We start from the raw sequence: 18,097 nt of genomic DNA on the forward strand, positions 1-18,097 counted from the left end.
TGCAAACCTGTAGAAGAATATAGATGTTTGAAAAATAAGGGGTCCGAAATGCAGCCTTGGGGTACTCTACATGTTTTTTTTAAGTAGAGCTACAGTTACACATTGACATGATGCCATGGCTGTATTTAGATGGATTCAAGCGAAGTCAAAACTGGACCTCAGATTCTCATTCAGTCTTCCAGTCAGTCTAATAGGATATCAAACCATGCCAGTATCATGCTGGTGTTATTGTGCTGACTTTCCACCATATTCCCCAAAGTAGTTAGAAAATATACTATGTTTGGTATTTCAATGCAATCATTTTGTTATTCCATCCATCCATCCATCTTCTGCCGCTTATCGGTCGGGCAGCAGCCTAAGCAGGGAAGCCCAGACTTCCCTCTCCCCAGCCACATTTGCCAACTCTGCGGGGGGGGACCCCGAGGCGTTCCCAGCCGAGAGATATAATCCCTCCAGCGTGTCCTGGGTCTTCCCCGGGGTCTCCTCCCAGAGGGACGTGCCTAGAACACCTCACCAGGGAGGCGTCCAGGAGGCATCCTGACCAGATGCCCGAGCCACCTCAACTAGTTCCTCTCAATGCGGAGGAGCAGCGGCTCTACTCTGAGCCCCTCCCGGATGACCGAGCTCCTCACCCTATCTCTAAGGGTGAGCCCGGCCACCCTGCGGAGGAAACCCATTTCAGCCGCCTGTATACGAGATCTCGTTCTTTCAGTCACGACCCATAGCTCATGTCCATAGGTGAGGGTAGGAACGTAGATCGACTGGTAAATCGAGAGCTTCGCCTTCTGGCTCAGCTGTTTTTTCACCACGACAGACCGGCGCAGAGTCCGCATTACTGCAGACGCCGCACCGATCCGTCTGTCGATCTCGCGCTCCATCCTTCCCTCACTCGTGAACAAGACCCCGAGATATTTAAACTCCTCCACTTGAGGCAGGACCTCACTCCCGACCCGGAGAGGGCAATCCACCCTATTCCGGCTGAGGACCATGGTCTCAGATTTGGAGGTGCTGATTCTCATCCCAGCCGCTTCACACTCGGCCCTGAATCGCTCAAGCGAGAGCTGGAGATCACGACCAGATGAAGCCAACAGGACCACATCATCCGCAAAAAGCAGGGACCCAATCCTGAGGCCACCAAGTCGGATCCCCTCAACACCTCGGCTGCGCCTAGAAATTCTGTCCATATAAGTTATGAACAGAATCGGTGATAAAGGGCAGCCTTGGCGGAGTCCAACCCTCACCGGAAACGAATCCGACTTACTACCGGCAATGCGGACCAAGCTCTGACACCTGTCGTACAGGGACCGGACAGCTCGTACAAGGGGGTCCCGGTACCCTATACTCCCGGAGTACCCCCCACAGGAGCCCCCGGGGGACACGGTCGAATGCCTTCTCCAGGTCCACAAAACACATGTAGACTGGTTGGACAAACTCCCATGCCCCCTCCAGGACCCCAAAGAGGGTATAGAGCTGGTCCACTGTTCCGCGACCAGGACAAAAACCACACTGCTCCTCCTCAATCCAGGATTCGACTATCCGGTGGACCCTCCTCTCCAGGACCCCTGAATAGACCTTACCAGGGAGGCTGAGGAGTGTGATGCCCCTGTAATTGGAACACACCCTCCGGTCCCCCTTCTTAAAAAGGGGGACCACCACCCCAGTCTGCCAATCCAGCGGTACTGCCCCCGATGTCCACGCGATGCTGCAGAGGCGTGTCAGCCAGGACAGCCCCACAGCATCCAGAGCCTTAAGGAACTCTGGGCGGATCTCATCCACCCCCGGGGCCTTGCCGCCAAGGAGCTTTTTGATCACCTCAGCGACTTCAGCCCCAGAGATAGGAGAGTCCACCCCTGAGTCCACCAGCTCTGCTTCCTCATCGGAAGACATGTTGGTAGGATTGAGGAGGTCTTCGAAGTATTCCTTCCACCGACCCACTACGTCCCAAGTTGAGGTCAGCAGCTCCCCACCTCCACTGTACACTGGAGCACTGCTTCCCCCTCCTGAGCCGCCGGATGGTGGACCAGAATCTCCTCAAAGCCGTCCAGAAGTCTTTCTCCATGGCCTCGCCGAACTCCTCCCATGCCCGAGTTTTAACCTCGGCAACAGCCGAAGCCGCATGCCGCTTAGCCCGCCGGTACCCATCAGCTGCCTCCAGAGTCCCACAGGCCAAGAAGGCCCGATAGGACTCCTTCAGCTTGACGGCATCCCTCACTGCTGGTGTCCACCAACGAGTCCTGGGATTACCGCCACGATAGGCACCAACGACCTTACAGCCACAGCTCCGGCCGGCCGCCTCAGCAATAGAGGCACAGCCCATTCGGACTCAATGTCCCCCGCCTCACTCGGGACATGTTCGAAGCTCTGCTGAAGGTGGGAGTTGAAGCTCGCTCTGACAGGGGACTCAGCCAGAGTTTCCCAGCAGACCCTCACAACACGTTTGGGCCTGCCAGATCTGACCGGCTTCCTCCCCCACCATCTGAGCCAACTCACCACCAGGTGGTGATCAGCTCTTCAGCTCTGCCCCCCTCTTCACCTCAGTGTCCAAGGCGTGTGGCCACAGGTCCGACGATACGACTACAAAATCGATCATCGAACTGCGGCCCAGGGAATCCTGATGCCAGGTGTACATATGGACACTCTTATGTTGGAACATGGTGTTCGTTATGGACAATCCATGACGAACACAGAAGTCCAATAACAAAACACCATTTGGGTTCAGAGGGGGGGACCATGCCTCCCAATCACTCCCCTCCAGGTCTCACTGTCATTGCCCACGTGAGCATTGAAGTCCCCCAGCAGAACAATGGAGTCCCCAGAAGGAGCACCCTCCAGCACTCCCTCCAAGGACTCCAGAAAGGGTGGGTACTCTGAACTGCTGTTCGGCGCATAAGCACAGACAACAGTCAGGACCCGTCCCCCCACCCGGAGGCGGAGGGAAACTACCCTTTCATCCACCGGGGTAAACCCCAACGTGCAGGCACCAAGCTGGGGGCTGATGAGAATGCCCACACCTGCTCGGCGCCTCCCACCATGAGCAACTCCAGAGTGGAAGAAAGTCCAGCCCCTTTCGAAGGTACTGGTTCCAGAGCCCAAGCCATGCGTCGAGGTGAGTCCAACTATATCTAGCCGGAACCGCTCAACCTCGCGCACAAGCTCAGGCTCCTTCCCCACCAGAGAGGTGACGTTCCACGTCCCTAGAGCCAGCTTCCGCAGCCGGGGATCGGACCACCAGGGTCCCTGCCCCTTGCTGCCGCCCAGCTCACATTGCACCCGACCCCTATGGCTCCTCCCGCAGATGGTGAGCCCACGGGAGGTGGGGCCCATGTAACCCTTTTGGGCTGAGCCCGACCGGGCCCCATGGGCGAAGGCCCGGCCACCAGACGCTCGCTCTTGTACCCCACCTCCAGGCCTGGCTCCAGAGGGGGGTCCCGGTAACCCGCGTCCGGGCAAGGGAACATTCATGCCCAGGTTGGTCGTCATCATAGAGGTTGATGAGCCGTGCTTGGTCACCTGGTAGGGTCACCCATGGCAAACAGGTGTCTAGGGGTGAGACCAGACCATTTTATTAAAACAAACAAATAACAAAAACAATACTAGCATAAACCAGGAGTTAAAACTCTTAACTTTAGAAAAAAATAAACAGAACCATCATGTTATTACCTCATTACCTGTAGTAACATTACAAAGAGAAAGTACATTTTGTGACTCATATATAAGTGTACAACATACTGCATATTCCCTGATGGCTTTTTTTTTATGTACTTCATGTCATACTGACATGTTTCCGGCAGCTATGGCATTTAATCACACAGAGTTTGCTGTAGCTGGGAGTTTCAGTCATCTGAAATTTCAACAGTGAACTTCACAGTCATATTTTTATTTTAGCTCTCAAAGAAGTATTTTGACTCTTTATTATACAGTCAAATGACCACAAACGATGCCAAGTTATTTTCAATTGTCTGCTTGAGCATACAAACACACAAACATGAAATGTTCAATTTCCTGGAAATACTTTGTAGGGCTGCCCATTCTGACAAAAGCAATTTATATTTTTCAGTACCCTCATGAAATGATAATGAATTACGCATGACTCTTTTCCTTTGCAATTCACCACGTTGCAAACCCATGTTTTTACATTAGCCAAAAATTGAACAGTTGCCTCAAAGTCATGAAAATAATTCTACAATTAGATATAAGTTACATGTTCTTATTCCGTCGTGTTTTATGCATTACTCATCTCCATCTTCTTGCCCACCTGTGATCACATCTGGCGCCAATTAAACTAGGCTGACAACTGTAAATTGCAGCAACAAATAATGCTGGTTAATGTCAGTGTGGCTACATAGAGATTTCTCTACTGTAGTAAACTGTATGTCCAAAGCAGCCCTTTGTCATTTTCAGCAGTCTACATAATCTTATTCTACATATTTTGAAGTGGAAGTTGATGTACTGTCTACAAAGCTAATAGCGAAATAATACATACACATTGCATTTTTATTTCTCAGCAATTACACACTGATAGGAAGGACAGCGGTGTTCAGCATCTTGAAGACATAAACAGCCTTCGTTTGGAAATTAATGCCTCTACTTGCTAATCCACTGCATCAGTTTGTTGATGAAGCTCTTCATATTTACTCTGCTTTATTATCATGTCACGTATTTGCCTTTCCAAAACAAAACATGTGGAGCTGCCTCTTTTTTGCCATTTTTGGCCAAGGGACAGACTGATCTCCAGATCAAAGCTGATTGGTCCTTCATGTGCTTTTAAGAACTGAGTATTTCACAGATGATGTGAGAAGATTATGTATGAAACACAATCTTTTAATGGAAGAAAATGCTTTTGGAAAAACAAAAAAAAGCCATTACACTTCTTCCAGTGGCATTGAAAATAACCATACGATGTTGAAAATAAGCATAATATGGATTCCTTATGCACTAAATAAAAAGACAGTAAGTAAATATTTCAGCAATTATTATTATTAAAAAGACATAATTATAATGCAAATAACATTGAATAAATTGATTGTGATCAGGATGTTTTACATTTCCTTTTGAAATTTCAAAACCCACCTACAAGCTGTGCATCCAGCCCAAATATATCTTCATACATAGGACAAAACCTGTCGTTGACGGACAGCATGTCTTTTTAAGTATGAAATCACTGGGTCAAATTGTTCATTACAAATGCAAACACACCTCCGTTTGCACCACAGTTAGTTTTATAAATGCTTCAAATAACAGTAATTTGTTTCCACAAAGCCGTTGATGGCCTCTCTTGCAAATCATTGATGGTACACAGAAAATCTGTTTCAGTTTTACATTCATTCCTATATTTTCACATTATTTGTCCAATTATAATTGTTTGGGTTGAACAGGGGTCAGTAGAATACCAAGGTACTTTTCTCACTAGATTTCAGCTGATAGTTTAACCAATTGTCTACGCAAGTATACAGAGTATACCCACTTACTTTTCAGTTAGCATTGAGTATAGCCACTTCTAAAGTCCCTGTGATGCTCTAACAGTTACAAACGTCCCCATGACTGTACATCAACCAGTAGCTCAGCTAATGTTACCAATACTACACTGATGTAGTTAGCCAGCAGCTCCGTTAACTTTAGTTTGCACATAGACATAATAAAGATAAAGATATGTCTAGTCCCTGACGCCCGTGCCCACTTTTTAAAAAAGGGCAAAAAATTGAGAGTAGAACCAATTCTTAAAGACCACTACACCACTGGGCTTAACCATTTCTGCAAATATATCATTCATTCAAGTCTCTGAACTTATTTAACTGGGTTTTGTTTACCCATGTCATTATGCAAACATAATTACCCCAAATAACTGAGAACTGGAGATGCATTTATAAACAGCACAACTAAATCATAACTGACATGCAAAACAATGTGTGATTAATGATCAAAGTCAGGCTGTTTTTTAAAAAAAAGTTTTTTCTTCTTTTCCTCTTTATTAATGCTGGCCACAAGCACTTTTCTGCCCTCTGCTCTCAAACAACAAAATATCATATTATATAACTCTAATCTAAATGCAAAGGATGTAACTTTGCTGCTGCCACCGCTCAAACGTTCCTGAAGGCATCTCTGAGGTGGATGGCTTTCTCACTTTCTAGCATATTGCTTTGTTGTTAACATGAATCCCTGAGTCAGGATAAGGACTTATGAAAAGGATACTTGCAGAGGGGTTTGAGAACAGTCTCCACTCTCGTGAGATTTGTCATAACTGCTTATCACCGAGGGAAAGAAAATGCAAATGTGCAATGAGATTACCTTAATCATTCATTTATCCATTTAGACATTTAGGCAAACATCACAGTGAATTAAGGGCTCATTAACGCCAAGGAAATATAATGGTGTGATTTTGTTTTGGAATAATATGACTCATGTTAGTTTTCATAATATTAAAACATTCATATAGAATCTTTTCCAGAGACACCAATAGAATTAAAATTGTATTTTTTTTTTTTATTAAATAATAACTACTGTGTAGACCGTATATCTTAAGTGTTGAGTGGTTAGAATAATCACTTTAAGGGGCTAGTCTTAATAAAATAGAAAATAACCTGTTCACGTTCATTGCTGGCATGTTTCCACCCAGCTCCTGTGTTTTGGTGTTAAAAGATAAGTGGCTTACTCAATATGGAAGAAACTTCAAAATGAAAAATGCATTTCATAGTTGATTGTGGAGAGCAGGTTTTAAAAGATATGCAAATAAACTGACAGTAAGAGGCTTTGCATTTCCTCCCTATGAATAAGAATTTGCGTTGCTAAATTTGTATTCAGTGCAGGAGTCAGATATAAGTTCAACTTTGAACTGAGTATTAAAGAAATTATGAGGAATTTTTTGCCTACCTCTGCAGCACTTCACTATCAACTTTGACTCACACCAGCACTTAACTTTGCTGACTTCACTGGCAAATGTGATTTCTTTTCAGAATTAAACACACATTCTGTTTGTGCATTAAAAACAAAATAATACTCTCATACTCCTCTCTCACAGGAAGTGCTTACAGGGAGTGCATGGAAAACGGAACATGGGCGATGAAGATCAATTACTCCAATTGCGAGCCTATTTTGGAGGAGAAGGTTTGTGGAGTGACATCACAGGAGGATCATCTTAATTCTCAAAGACAGAAAAATCTAATACCATGTTTCTTATTACTTTAATGGCTCATGAGAAACATGTCTGTAATAATGTGCTACAGTTTAATGGCTTAAACAATTGCATTCACAAGAGAAACACAGAAACTGCAGTCTTGTCTGTGTTCATTTGAGCAAAGAGCAAAGACTGATGTACTGTACATCGTGAGATCTGGCCTGGTTAACTCTTATTGTGTCTCCAAATTTGGGACATTTCCAGGCCTTGCTCTATTTTCTCAGATAATTTAAGCTAAGGCATTTGAAGTGTGTCAATGACATTTGCTTTCTTGCATTTTAGGGAAGCTTTCTAGCTTAGATAATTCATGGTTACAGACATGCAGTCAAGTCACGTCTGTGCAATCCATGCATTGGATCCATTACTGATTGACCATTTTACCACAGACCAGTGGTTACACTATTTATATTAGTAAAGGAAAAGCTTAAAGTGAACTCAGTGTACCACTGGCTCTTAATTGCTGTCACAAGTTATGTGCATAATTACTTATGAGAATCGATTAGTGCATTAAACATAAATTAGCATAATTATGAAGAGAAAAGGAACTTGATTTACATACCAAATAGACAAGAGATTGTTGTTTAATGCACTTATGTATTTCTAAGCTTTTCTTTCTGATCTATTATCCAGTTATGATATATTAAAATGTCTGTAAATGTAATGTATGTGTTTTCTTTCCAGAGGAAATATCCCATGCATTATAAGATAGCGCTCATCATCAACTACCTAGGCCACTGTATCTCTGTGGGTGCTCTAGTCGTGGCCTTCATTCTCTTCTTGTGCTTAAGGCGAGTACAGAAATAATCTAAATGGGGATTATATGCATGAGACTACATAGAGGATAATCAGTGAAATTCATGTCATGTCCTGTGACTATTTACCATTAATTCGCTTATGTCAAATGAACAGATCTTTGCAGCTCAGCTCAGTCGACCACTCTTGTTAATATATGATATATGTGATATATGTGTCCTAACACTTCTGTCTTGGAGGCAGCTGTACTTCTTCTAATGTCGTGATTTAAATAAATACACACATAGCCTCAGCTGCTCTGACCACAAAAGGTTGATTGATGTGGGTTTATAAAAGCACATATAGATTTTCTTTTTGTTTCCATACTGTTAGAAGTTCTGTTCAGATTAAATGTACTTGCATATTGTCTTTGTATATGAAGTATTGGACCATCACCTGCTCCTAAAATATTATGTTCAATTTTGCATAAATAGCTATCAAATTTTAAGTAGCTCTTAAAAGCACAAAAGCAACCTGACAGTGTCCACATTTCAGCTATGTGAACCCTCAATTAGCATAAAAAGGTTTTTTCTTCAGAGCTTTGAGTGAGTCAAATCAAACACATCACCCTGAAACGCACACACACACACGTTTTGACCTATATTTTGTTCGTAAGGCTCAAGTTATTTCTATACCACTGAATACAGTACAAACATGAAATGCTAAGAGCTCATTTAGTATGATTTTACATTTTGGTTGTAAAAGCTCCATCTTGTGTGTAAGCACACTTTTAGAGCTTGTTTATGCATTGCATAACAAACTTTGTAAAGGCCGATAAGTAAACAGACTTTTACAATAGTCTAACCTCATGCTTCATGTTCCTATGAATACACTGAACATAATAGTTGCAAACCTTAAAATTAAAACATCTCCGTTTTCTTTGTAGGAGCATACGATGTCTTAGAAACATCATCCACTGGAATTTGATCACCACCTTCATACTGAGGAATGTGATGTGGTTTTTGCTTCAGCTCATTGACCACAATATCCATGAGAGCAACGAGGTATCAGTACTGATATATTATGTGCTGCAAATGTTCCATTACTTATAGTTAAAGTGTAAAAAGTAAATTCAGACTATCACGAATGTGGTCTTAAAACATCGTAGCTTCTACTGTGATAAAATATTTTTTGCACATTGTTTCATTCTGATCCTTAATTTCTTTTTCAGCCCTGGTGTCGACTGATTACAACAATATACAACTATTTTGTGGTGACAAACTTTTTCTGGATGTTTGTTGAAGGATGCTATCTTCACACAGCCATTGTAATGACTTATTCCACGGATAAGCTGAGAAAGTGGGTTTTTCTCTTCATCGGTTGGTGTAAGTAAAATCATGATAATAGTGCAATTAATGCTCCACTTTGCTTTTAATTTTGGACCATATGTAAAACAAGGTGATCGTTAATGATATTTCACATACCCTGTGCACTTAATATTCAAAGTGCATGACATTAATACCTTAGAACAATAAGGAAGAAAGAAATTGACTGGGCCCACAGTTTGAACTGATAACGTCATTGAATCAATTATTAGATATAAAATTACTGTGTGTGAAAGGATGTTTTGACATTTTCACTCTCATGTGTCATGTTGGTGTAAAGATGAGGACCCAAATGCAGGACACGGGAGTCAGAAATGCAGAAAAGCTGTTTTTAATCCCGAAAAACAAAACTGAGGGTATGCAGAAACAGGAGGTAACCAAGACTAACAAAATGAACCTGCAATCAGGAACAGAAACCAAGGGGTGTAAATACACAGGAACAAAATGAGACACGGATGAAGTGAAAGAACTAAATGAGACTAAAAACTAAAATTACAAAACACACATCATGAGATCATGTTTAAGTTCAAGCATTGGAATCCTAGTTAACTGTATTTATGTTAAAAACATCTTAAGATAAATACAATAAATAGCATATAACAGCACTAAGATAGAGAAAAAAAAGTGTATAAAAATAAGTCTATAAATTTAGACAAAAATCCTGAGCTACAGGAAAACTAGGCTGTTAGGATTATTATGTAAAACATTTCACCTAATTAAAACTTTACATCCAGAGAGTCCATGATATGCCAGACTTTTTTATTGCACACTTAATTAAAACATTACATCCAGTGAGTCCGTGATATGCTAGACTTTTTTTTTGTAATTGCACACTGGTTTTGGACTGAAGGGTCTACAATCTGAAGCGTTAAGTATTTTATGGAGTAAAGTGGTTTTAGCCCACTGTTACCTGCCTTTACAAGTATTCAATGCAAACAGATGTAATGCAGAGATCAGATTTGCACATTAATACTGTCAACACAAATGGATGATAGCATTACAGCCAACAGCAATCAACATTTTTAAACAAGTCCACCAACCTGTACAGAATGATCAATCATAATCATAACCTCTGCATTTTTAAATATTGTTATGGCAATAATGGCAAAGTTAAATTCTGTTATTGATGATTGATTTACTCGGTCAGCCACATTTTATTTCTGTGATTTGTTAGCTTTGAGTACCAAAACTGTTATTAAAGTGACTTGTTACAGCCTAAAAAATAGAAAGCAATGCCATTTTTCTGCCCCTGTTGTTAAGGCAGTTTTTAGTCATGCAATCATTTGATCAGCTTTTTGAAAGAAGTGGTTTCAAGAAATGCTACTTGAATATTTTTTTAAATTACATATATTTTGTAACACTAAAAACACAGTTTTGCTTGTTTTGAGGTAGTCCATTTCTCATATAAAACAGATCCCTTACTGGCAATTTCAATAGATTTTTCCACTGGAAATGCGAAGTCAATGTAGCAACAAAACAAAGTTGAATGAAATCAATATCAATTAATTATCAATGAATCTTTCAAAACACTTTTTTATGCAGTTTGAAATGCTTCAAAGAGAGAAATGAAAAATGAATGAAGGAATAAAAATAAAATGGGTCTGATTTTCAATGTCTTCAATGTGACAATGCTTCAAAAACACGTGTAAAACAAAGTGAAGTTAATCAGAACTTAAATATCTGATTGATCTGCCGAAAAAATGCTCCGCTACAGCTGTCCTTCACAGAAGTTTCCTGTGGGGAAAAAAGACAGAAAAATATTTCATCGCTCTCATTGACAGACTTAATTCTATCACAAAAGCAAAAATAAAGATGTTTAATGCAATGTGGACAACACCACCTGGCAATTTATTTTAATTAGCCAACCAAATACCAACCAATTAGTCATTTTTATCAGGCAATCTTACAAATCATAAAAAATATCTTTAAATTCTACATTTACTATGAGTATCACATTCCATCTCTCCTTCATCCATTACTGTTTAAGTGTTGATAGTTTGGTTTGAGTTTTTCTTCCTTTAGTTCACCTGCTGGCAAAGATCTCAACATGATCTTCTGATCAAATGCATCTTACCGAGCACTTACAGTACAAGCAGATTTTCATTATATGAGCCTATGTATTTAATAATAGGTAGTTATGAAGGGGGGAAGTAATGCAGATTACTAGATCATATGTAAATATGCAATGAATCCTTACTTATGAGCTTATAAATGATCCATGATCACCTTGGTGAATTGCATGCATGTCATAGTCAGAATTTTTCTTACTTCATGTCACACACTTTGCTGGAACACACATATTTTCTCACTGCATTTATACTATGAATGTTATTTTCCCTGCAGCAAAAAAAGAACAAACATAAAAAAAGGGCTAACAACAGAAGGAAGTTAGTTTACATCCAAATGGGTGCAGATTTGTAAAGAAATGTAATGAAAGACTGTAGAAGGTGTGAAATGCATTTATGTTTGGCCAAAGAAAATGACTTCAGCAGATACATGTCCCAGTCATTTAGCTGAATTTGAACTTTTTGGTCAGTATGAAAGCAAACGTTACCACTTCATTGTTTTATGGCCACAGATAGGTTGTCATAATTAACCAAGCTAAAGTTAACGCTTGTGCCATATTTGAAGAAATTCCCACAAGGCTGTTTGGAGAAACGCCTTTCACTGGAAAGGACCAGATGGACAGTCTGAGAACATTTTGCCTCTGGCTGCAGCTGTTGTTGTTGTTGTGGTTGTTTCACAGAGGCATCATAAATACATCTTAGCTGTGTGGATGACATGAGATTCTTGATGACAGATGGGAAGCTCATGCTTGTAGAGTAGAAATGAGTCAGAATCAATCGTTTGAAAATCCAGTAAAATTAATATATGTCATGTCACACAGTAACTGCTGTACAAAAATATATTGAGTATGAAAATGCTCAAACTTATGATGATTGTTAGCCCCCTGCACATTCTGAAAACCAGTACTGAAGAGACTGGAAACGTTTTTGACCCACTTCAGAACCCTTGAAGCTGAATCCATTTGGAAGTAAAAGCAGGGTAGATCAAATCTTTCCAACCACTGGCCCAAGTTAGTCAAAACATTGATTAGCAGGATCTGTTCCAAATCGCTACACTGACACTTGGTCAGGAGTTTACTACACCTTTTTGGAAAGGAAATGTAGTATTATTTTTGGAGTTACACATATTGTTTGTTAATGTTTACTGCCCAGTGTGAAACTTACGAGAAATAGCAATCTGGAACATACAGCCTTGACCACGTGTTACTATTATTTTGATGAGAGTATGTTGGTAACCCATGATGAAAATATGAAGGTTTAAATTCTAGTTTTTTCTGACATGTTAAAGATCATTTAGTTGTTTAAGACTATGTCTAAACATGTGATTCACTTCATGTAGTGGTCAGTGTTTGAGGAGTTTTCAGTGTCCATATGCAGCAATATTTACATATTAAAGGCTGACATACATGGCTGTTTCTATTTCAGGTATTCCATGTCCCATAATCGTGGCTTGGGCTATCGGAAAGTTGTATTATGAGAATGAACAGTGAGTATCAGGAGCTCAAAGCCATATATATTTATGAAAATATAATTTTGCCTCACTTTGATGTAACTTTCTTTTTTCTCTGAACAGATGTTGGTTTGGAAAAGAACCTGGGAAATACATGGACTACATCTATCAGGGGCCAGTTATCCTTGTTCTCCTGGTGAGCAGCAACAAAGATCATTTTCACTTTTTTCCCCTTTTTGTTGCTTCTTTCTTAGCACGTCATATACATCTGTTAGTACAATGAAATGTATGACTCATAGTTACTTTAAGGTGTAAGCTGATGACAAAAAAGCCCCCGGTGTCATTATGAAAGTCATTTCTCTGCAGCTTAGCTTTAGCAGGTGAAATGAAACTTTCTGACAGTTTGAGGTGCTTTCAAACATAAGAAATTGATATTTATAGAAATATATAATGGTTTTGAAAAAGCCCTCACCAGCATGTAGTATTCTAACAAGCAGTTCTAATATGTGTATGCCTCCGTACGACGCTTTGAGCTGTGCTTTGACTTGTGTTGGCCTCTTTTACCCCAGCTTAGCACTTACTGAGCTGGCTATTCACACCTGATAATTATTGTATGTATTCTGCAATCCAAGAAACTACCACAGGGTACAACTGATTAATTCTTGTCTTTTTTTATTTAGATAAACTTTGTTTTCCTCTTCAACATAGTTAGAATTCTTATGACCAAATTACGGGCCTCAACCACATCTGAAACGATACAATACAGGTAAGGACTTGTGTTGAACTTTATGCTTTTCTCACTCTTTTTTTTTTTTTTTTTTTTTTGTATGACAGTGTGGAGTGTGTGTTATTACCATGAAAAATATATTTTTTCTGCAAAGTCTCATTTATGGAATGTGTCTGAATTTTATGCAGTGCAGCAAACTTAAATTTATTGTGTCTGAAATTATGTAGCATTCTATATGTAATGTTAAAAATATCTATCTATCTATCTATCTATCTCTCTCTCTCTCTCTCTCTCTATATATATATATATATATATATATATATATATATATATATATATATATATATATATATATATATATATATATATAAATAAAATTATAATAATAATAGTAATAATAATAACAATAATAATAATAATAATAATAATTATTATTATTATTATTATTATTATTACCACAGTACCACAGTTGTGCTTCAGATCAAACTTTACCAAAAGTTAGCAGATGGATTTAAGTTTTTGAAACTGTCTACCAATTAAAACCCAATGAAATCATCAATGTGAAAGTGAACATTGTGTCCAAACATTGCATAGGGTTTATCGAATCCTACTGTTTTCAAAATTATTTCATTATTTGATCATCCAGAGAAAAGATCTGCAATAGGCAAAAAAAAACAAAAAAACAGTTTTTTGTTTTTCTTTGATTATTTTTTTTTATTTTTATAATTTTCTACTTGTTTTTTTTCCTCTTTATCTAAATAAGTGCAAATCCATTTACTATTTTACTATTTATCTGGCCATGATGATGTTTCCATTGTTTGTTTCTTAACACTTTGTATTCAGCCATGTCTTTGTGTTTTTGTACCTTAACAAAGAGCTGATGGCAGACATTGAGTTTTGACTTAGTACGGTGAAGGATCCAGAAAGGTTTTGGATTAGATATGTCAGTCATACTTAAGTCTAATAACTGAGTGAAGCCCAGGCGTTTAAAGTGCTTTTTGCAAGAGGCTGTATTTTTTTTTAGCCACTCCATTAACTGTTGGGGCAAAAGTGAAAAGCCTCTCATGTGTCGAGACTTGAGTGAGCAATAGCGGTTTTGGTGTGAACCTGAAAGAGACTTGTTGTGCATCTGATCGTAAGCTTGTTTTTAACACATGCTGTCAGTGTGTCAAGTGTATTTTACTCCTTTGTGGGTTATTTCAAGAATGCATAGTGCTCACAGTGTCACAGCTCAGACTCTTCTAATTCAAGCTTTTCAGGCTTGTTAGGATTTATGGTTCTCATTGAAAATTTAAGTTGGCAAAAGAAAAAAGAATTCAAGTATAAACTGCTTTTTTGTCCACATCAGTCTTCTGTTATCTGCTGATTGTTGCCTTGTCACAAGTTACAGGCATTTTAGTTTGTTTTGTTGTCGCCGTTGTTGATAAAAAAGAAGAAAGAGACATTTAGATTTTTACTTGTATCGTCTTTGCTGTTAAAAGGAATCACCATTGGCATATATATATATATATATAGAGAGAGAGAGAGAGAGAGAGAGAGAGTCAGCTCTGATGACATTCGGCTTTCTTTCTGCTCTTGTAATTTTAGAAATGAGGCTGTTAATGTTCCTTTTCTGTCATCACAGAAAAGCTGTGAAAGCCACACTAGTCTTGCTACCTCTGCTGGGCATCACCTACATGCTGTTCTTTGTGAATCCGGGGGAGGATGACATCTCACAAATTGTTTTTATCTACTTCAACTCCTTTTTACAGTCTTTTCAGGTGAGAACATTGTTAAAAATGCATTGGAAGAGAGACAAACAATTATGAACCCACGCACAATGTGTCAAATGAGGATGTGAATCAATCTGAGTGTTTGATTGCAGAGCTGTATCATGTCTTTAAGCAGGTTTTGAGCCTTCCTGTGGGAGGATAATTTGAGGTAGCATCCTTGCTGTGCTTACACACGCTATGTCCCTTCTGCCTTATGTTCAGTGCTTTCAGCTAGTAAGATTAACAGGGACATGTGGGGATGCTTTCTGCTCTATGGCTATTTTTCATATCTCCTGTGCTGAAGTGTTGGGCACACTGATATTTAAACAATGCTTCAGGAATTTTGCTTGTCATCGTGAAATTGTCAGTAGCATTGAGAATAACTCTTTCATTATTTTATTAACAGCTTAATCTGAAACATTTTAGTGGGGATGTGCAGTATGTAACCCTGCTCTGCTTCTAATGTCGCTGCTTCTTATTCTACAGGGCTTCTTTGTGTCTGTGTTTTACTGCTTTCTAAATGGAGAGGTGAGTAACTGGAGCATGGAGAAAGACTGTCAGCAATGCGTTTCTAATTTATGATATTAATGCAGTCCTAATTGGATCTCTTTGATTGGCTTAGTGTTCTTTTCACTAATTAAACTCTATATTACAATTTTACAAAAGTCAATCACATTGGAAGCTTTAACTGAAATAAATGCCTGAAGATTTTCTGTTTTGTCATTAAAAATTTTGCATGATGGTCTTTAACCATGATAGAAAACCTTCTCTAAGTGCTGTCATTTCCCTGCTGATTAAAATAAAAGCAAATTACCAGAATGCCAGCAGCTGTTTGATCATCATTAAAGCCAGTGAAAGGATTACATGTTTGATGCTAATTGTGAAAAATGATCCACTCAAGTTGCTGCTCCTCCCAATCCCTTTTGGGGATGGAAAATTTGTGATTTTGATGAGGAATTATGAATAAATTTAATATTCATTATTGCATTTTTTTCATAATTCCAAATTGCTTCATGAGAAGTAATTGTGGTGGATTTGGGAAATGATTTTGGTCGCCAGCAAAATCACAAACCAGTTCAATTTCAAATAGTCTAAATTATCTTCTTGCTTTATCACAAAATGTTTCTTGTACACGTTTTGTCATTTTGGCAAGCCAATATTTACTGTGTAAATCAAAATAACTTCCTTTAGATTATGTGGTTATTTTCTTCCCAACTTTCTTGAAATAAATAATTACTTCCAGAGCTCTATTGACTTCAGCGCTGTCATAATACTTGGGAATTTAGGAAAATCTGCTTTCTTGCCTTCTGGCCAAAACGTAGTTAAGAAGGTCAGCATCACTCTGTCTGTGTGTGTTTAAATATCAAGTGTCTAATGAGACAGGCTGCTCAGCATGAAATCTGAAAACAAGGAAACAGCTGAGCTCTTTACTCTGTGACACATAATATTGTCTTTATACACAATTTTTTGCATGAATTAACAGGATAAGCCATTATGAATTGGTTGGTGCCAGATGACATCATCTGGCTACATCTGGCTAAACTAGTTTTTGAACTAGCACATGAGTCTATTTTTACTTAACATGAGAAAATTAACTGAGAAAATGTGGGATTTTATGCCTTTCTTCCCTTATTACATTTCTTTTGGTGGGAGCTTAATTTGCCTTGGCAAGTTTAACGTCTGCACATCGAATACCATAACATCACCAACAGATCATACCTTATACTTGGCTGATAGAACTAATGCAATGTCAGGGTAGAACAACCAAGGTTGTATTTCCTGCCATGTTGGATTTTATTGGAAAAATTATAAAGAACCCTAAACTTTTTTTTTTTATGTCGCAGCTTAGCAGCTGTTAAATCTATTAATGGCAACGTTTTTTGTAATGGATGCGGCAGTCTTGCTGTAACTGCTCAGAGACGCTCTTTTAACACGAACATGAGACTGCATCCCTTCCCTCACCCCCTCCTTGCAAAAATCACATTTTAAATGCATGACATCTGTTTCTTTAATCCATGTGAAAAGCCAAATAGCTAACATCTTTATTATTCACCTTTAAATGTAGTTTATGTTTCTAGTTGAAGCTTCGTATCCAATAAACATAAAGATTGGTGCAAATCTTCTCCTGCACACATTAAAAGAATTCCAGAAATCATCCAAAAAAAAAAACCCAAAACAGTCAATTGTATCTTTTCTTCATCCTCATGTTTGTATAATGTTCACAATACTTGCTTGTACTATTTATCCTGAATATTTCAGGTCCGTTCCGCTGTCAGGAAACGTTGGCATCGCTGGCAGGACAACCATGCTCTTCGGGTGCGAGTAGCACGAGCCATGTCCATCCCCACTTCTCCTACCCGGATTAGCTTTCACAGCATCAAACAGACTACAGCTGTGTGAGCCAGGGAACAAACACATTATCTCCACTGACATGCTCTTAGTATCCAAGAGAACAGGCTTCTTACATGGACGGTAGTGATTTTCAAAACAGACGGACTCCTCTACTGTAACTTAATGTGCCTGAATGTTGAGGACGTTTCTCTTCGCTGACATTTCCACTGAACATAAATGAAGTTATTTCTCTGATTATTCGTTTTGTAATCATGTTTAATACATAAAATGTGTGAGGTTTGAATTTCTCTGTTTGAGTCTTTAGATATAACAACGTGGGATCATCATCATACCACAGCAACTTGTTCTGTGTTCTTATCGCTGCCATCTTGCTGCTTAGTTTATCAGGGGCTCACAATAATCCCACAGGATTTACAGCTTTTATACTCGTATCCATGCTGCTCTATTGTGACTTTAAAGGAAG

General features: G+C 39.3%; 1 protein-coding gene across 1 annotated transcript in view; it reads left to right on the forward strand.

Annotated features, from left to right (window-relative positions):
- Nucleotides 1-17,682, forward strand: part of LOC306758664 (corticotropin-releasing factor receptor 2) — a gene marked incomplete at both ends in the record, with an annotated part of 49,226 nt that extends 31,544 nt beyond the window's left edge. The window contains 10 exons of the mRNA XM_079244006.1: nucleotides 7,016-7,101; nucleotides 7,853-7,959; nucleotides 8,850-8,967; nucleotides 9,135-9,288; nucleotides 12,780-12,840; nucleotides 12,928-13,000; nucleotides 13,485-13,570; nucleotides 15,156-15,291; nucleotides 15,769-15,810; nucleotides 17,542-17,682. Of these exons, the coding sequence (XP_079100132.1) occupies nucleotides 7,016-7,101; nucleotides 7,853-7,959; nucleotides 8,850-8,967; nucleotides 9,135-9,288; nucleotides 12,780-12,840; nucleotides 12,928-13,000; nucleotides 13,485-13,570; nucleotides 15,156-15,291; nucleotides 15,769-15,810; nucleotides 17,542-17,682 (1,004 nt within the window). The remainder of the gene's footprint in view (nucleotides 1-7,015; nucleotides 7,102-7,852; nucleotides 7,960-8,849; nucleotides 8,968-9,134; nucleotides 9,289-12,779; nucleotides 12,841-12,927; nucleotides 13,001-13,484; nucleotides 13,571-15,155; nucleotides 15,292-15,768; nucleotides 15,811-17,541) is intronic.
- Nucleotides 17,683-18,097: the final 415 nt, after the last annotated feature.

Source organism: Telmatherina bonti, assembly GCF_933228915.1.
Source record: "Telmatherina bonti genome assembly, chromosome: 7".
Taxonomy (NCBI): Eukaryota; Metazoa; Chordata; class Actinopteri; order Atheriniformes; family Telmatherinidae; genus Telmatherina; species Telmatherina bonti.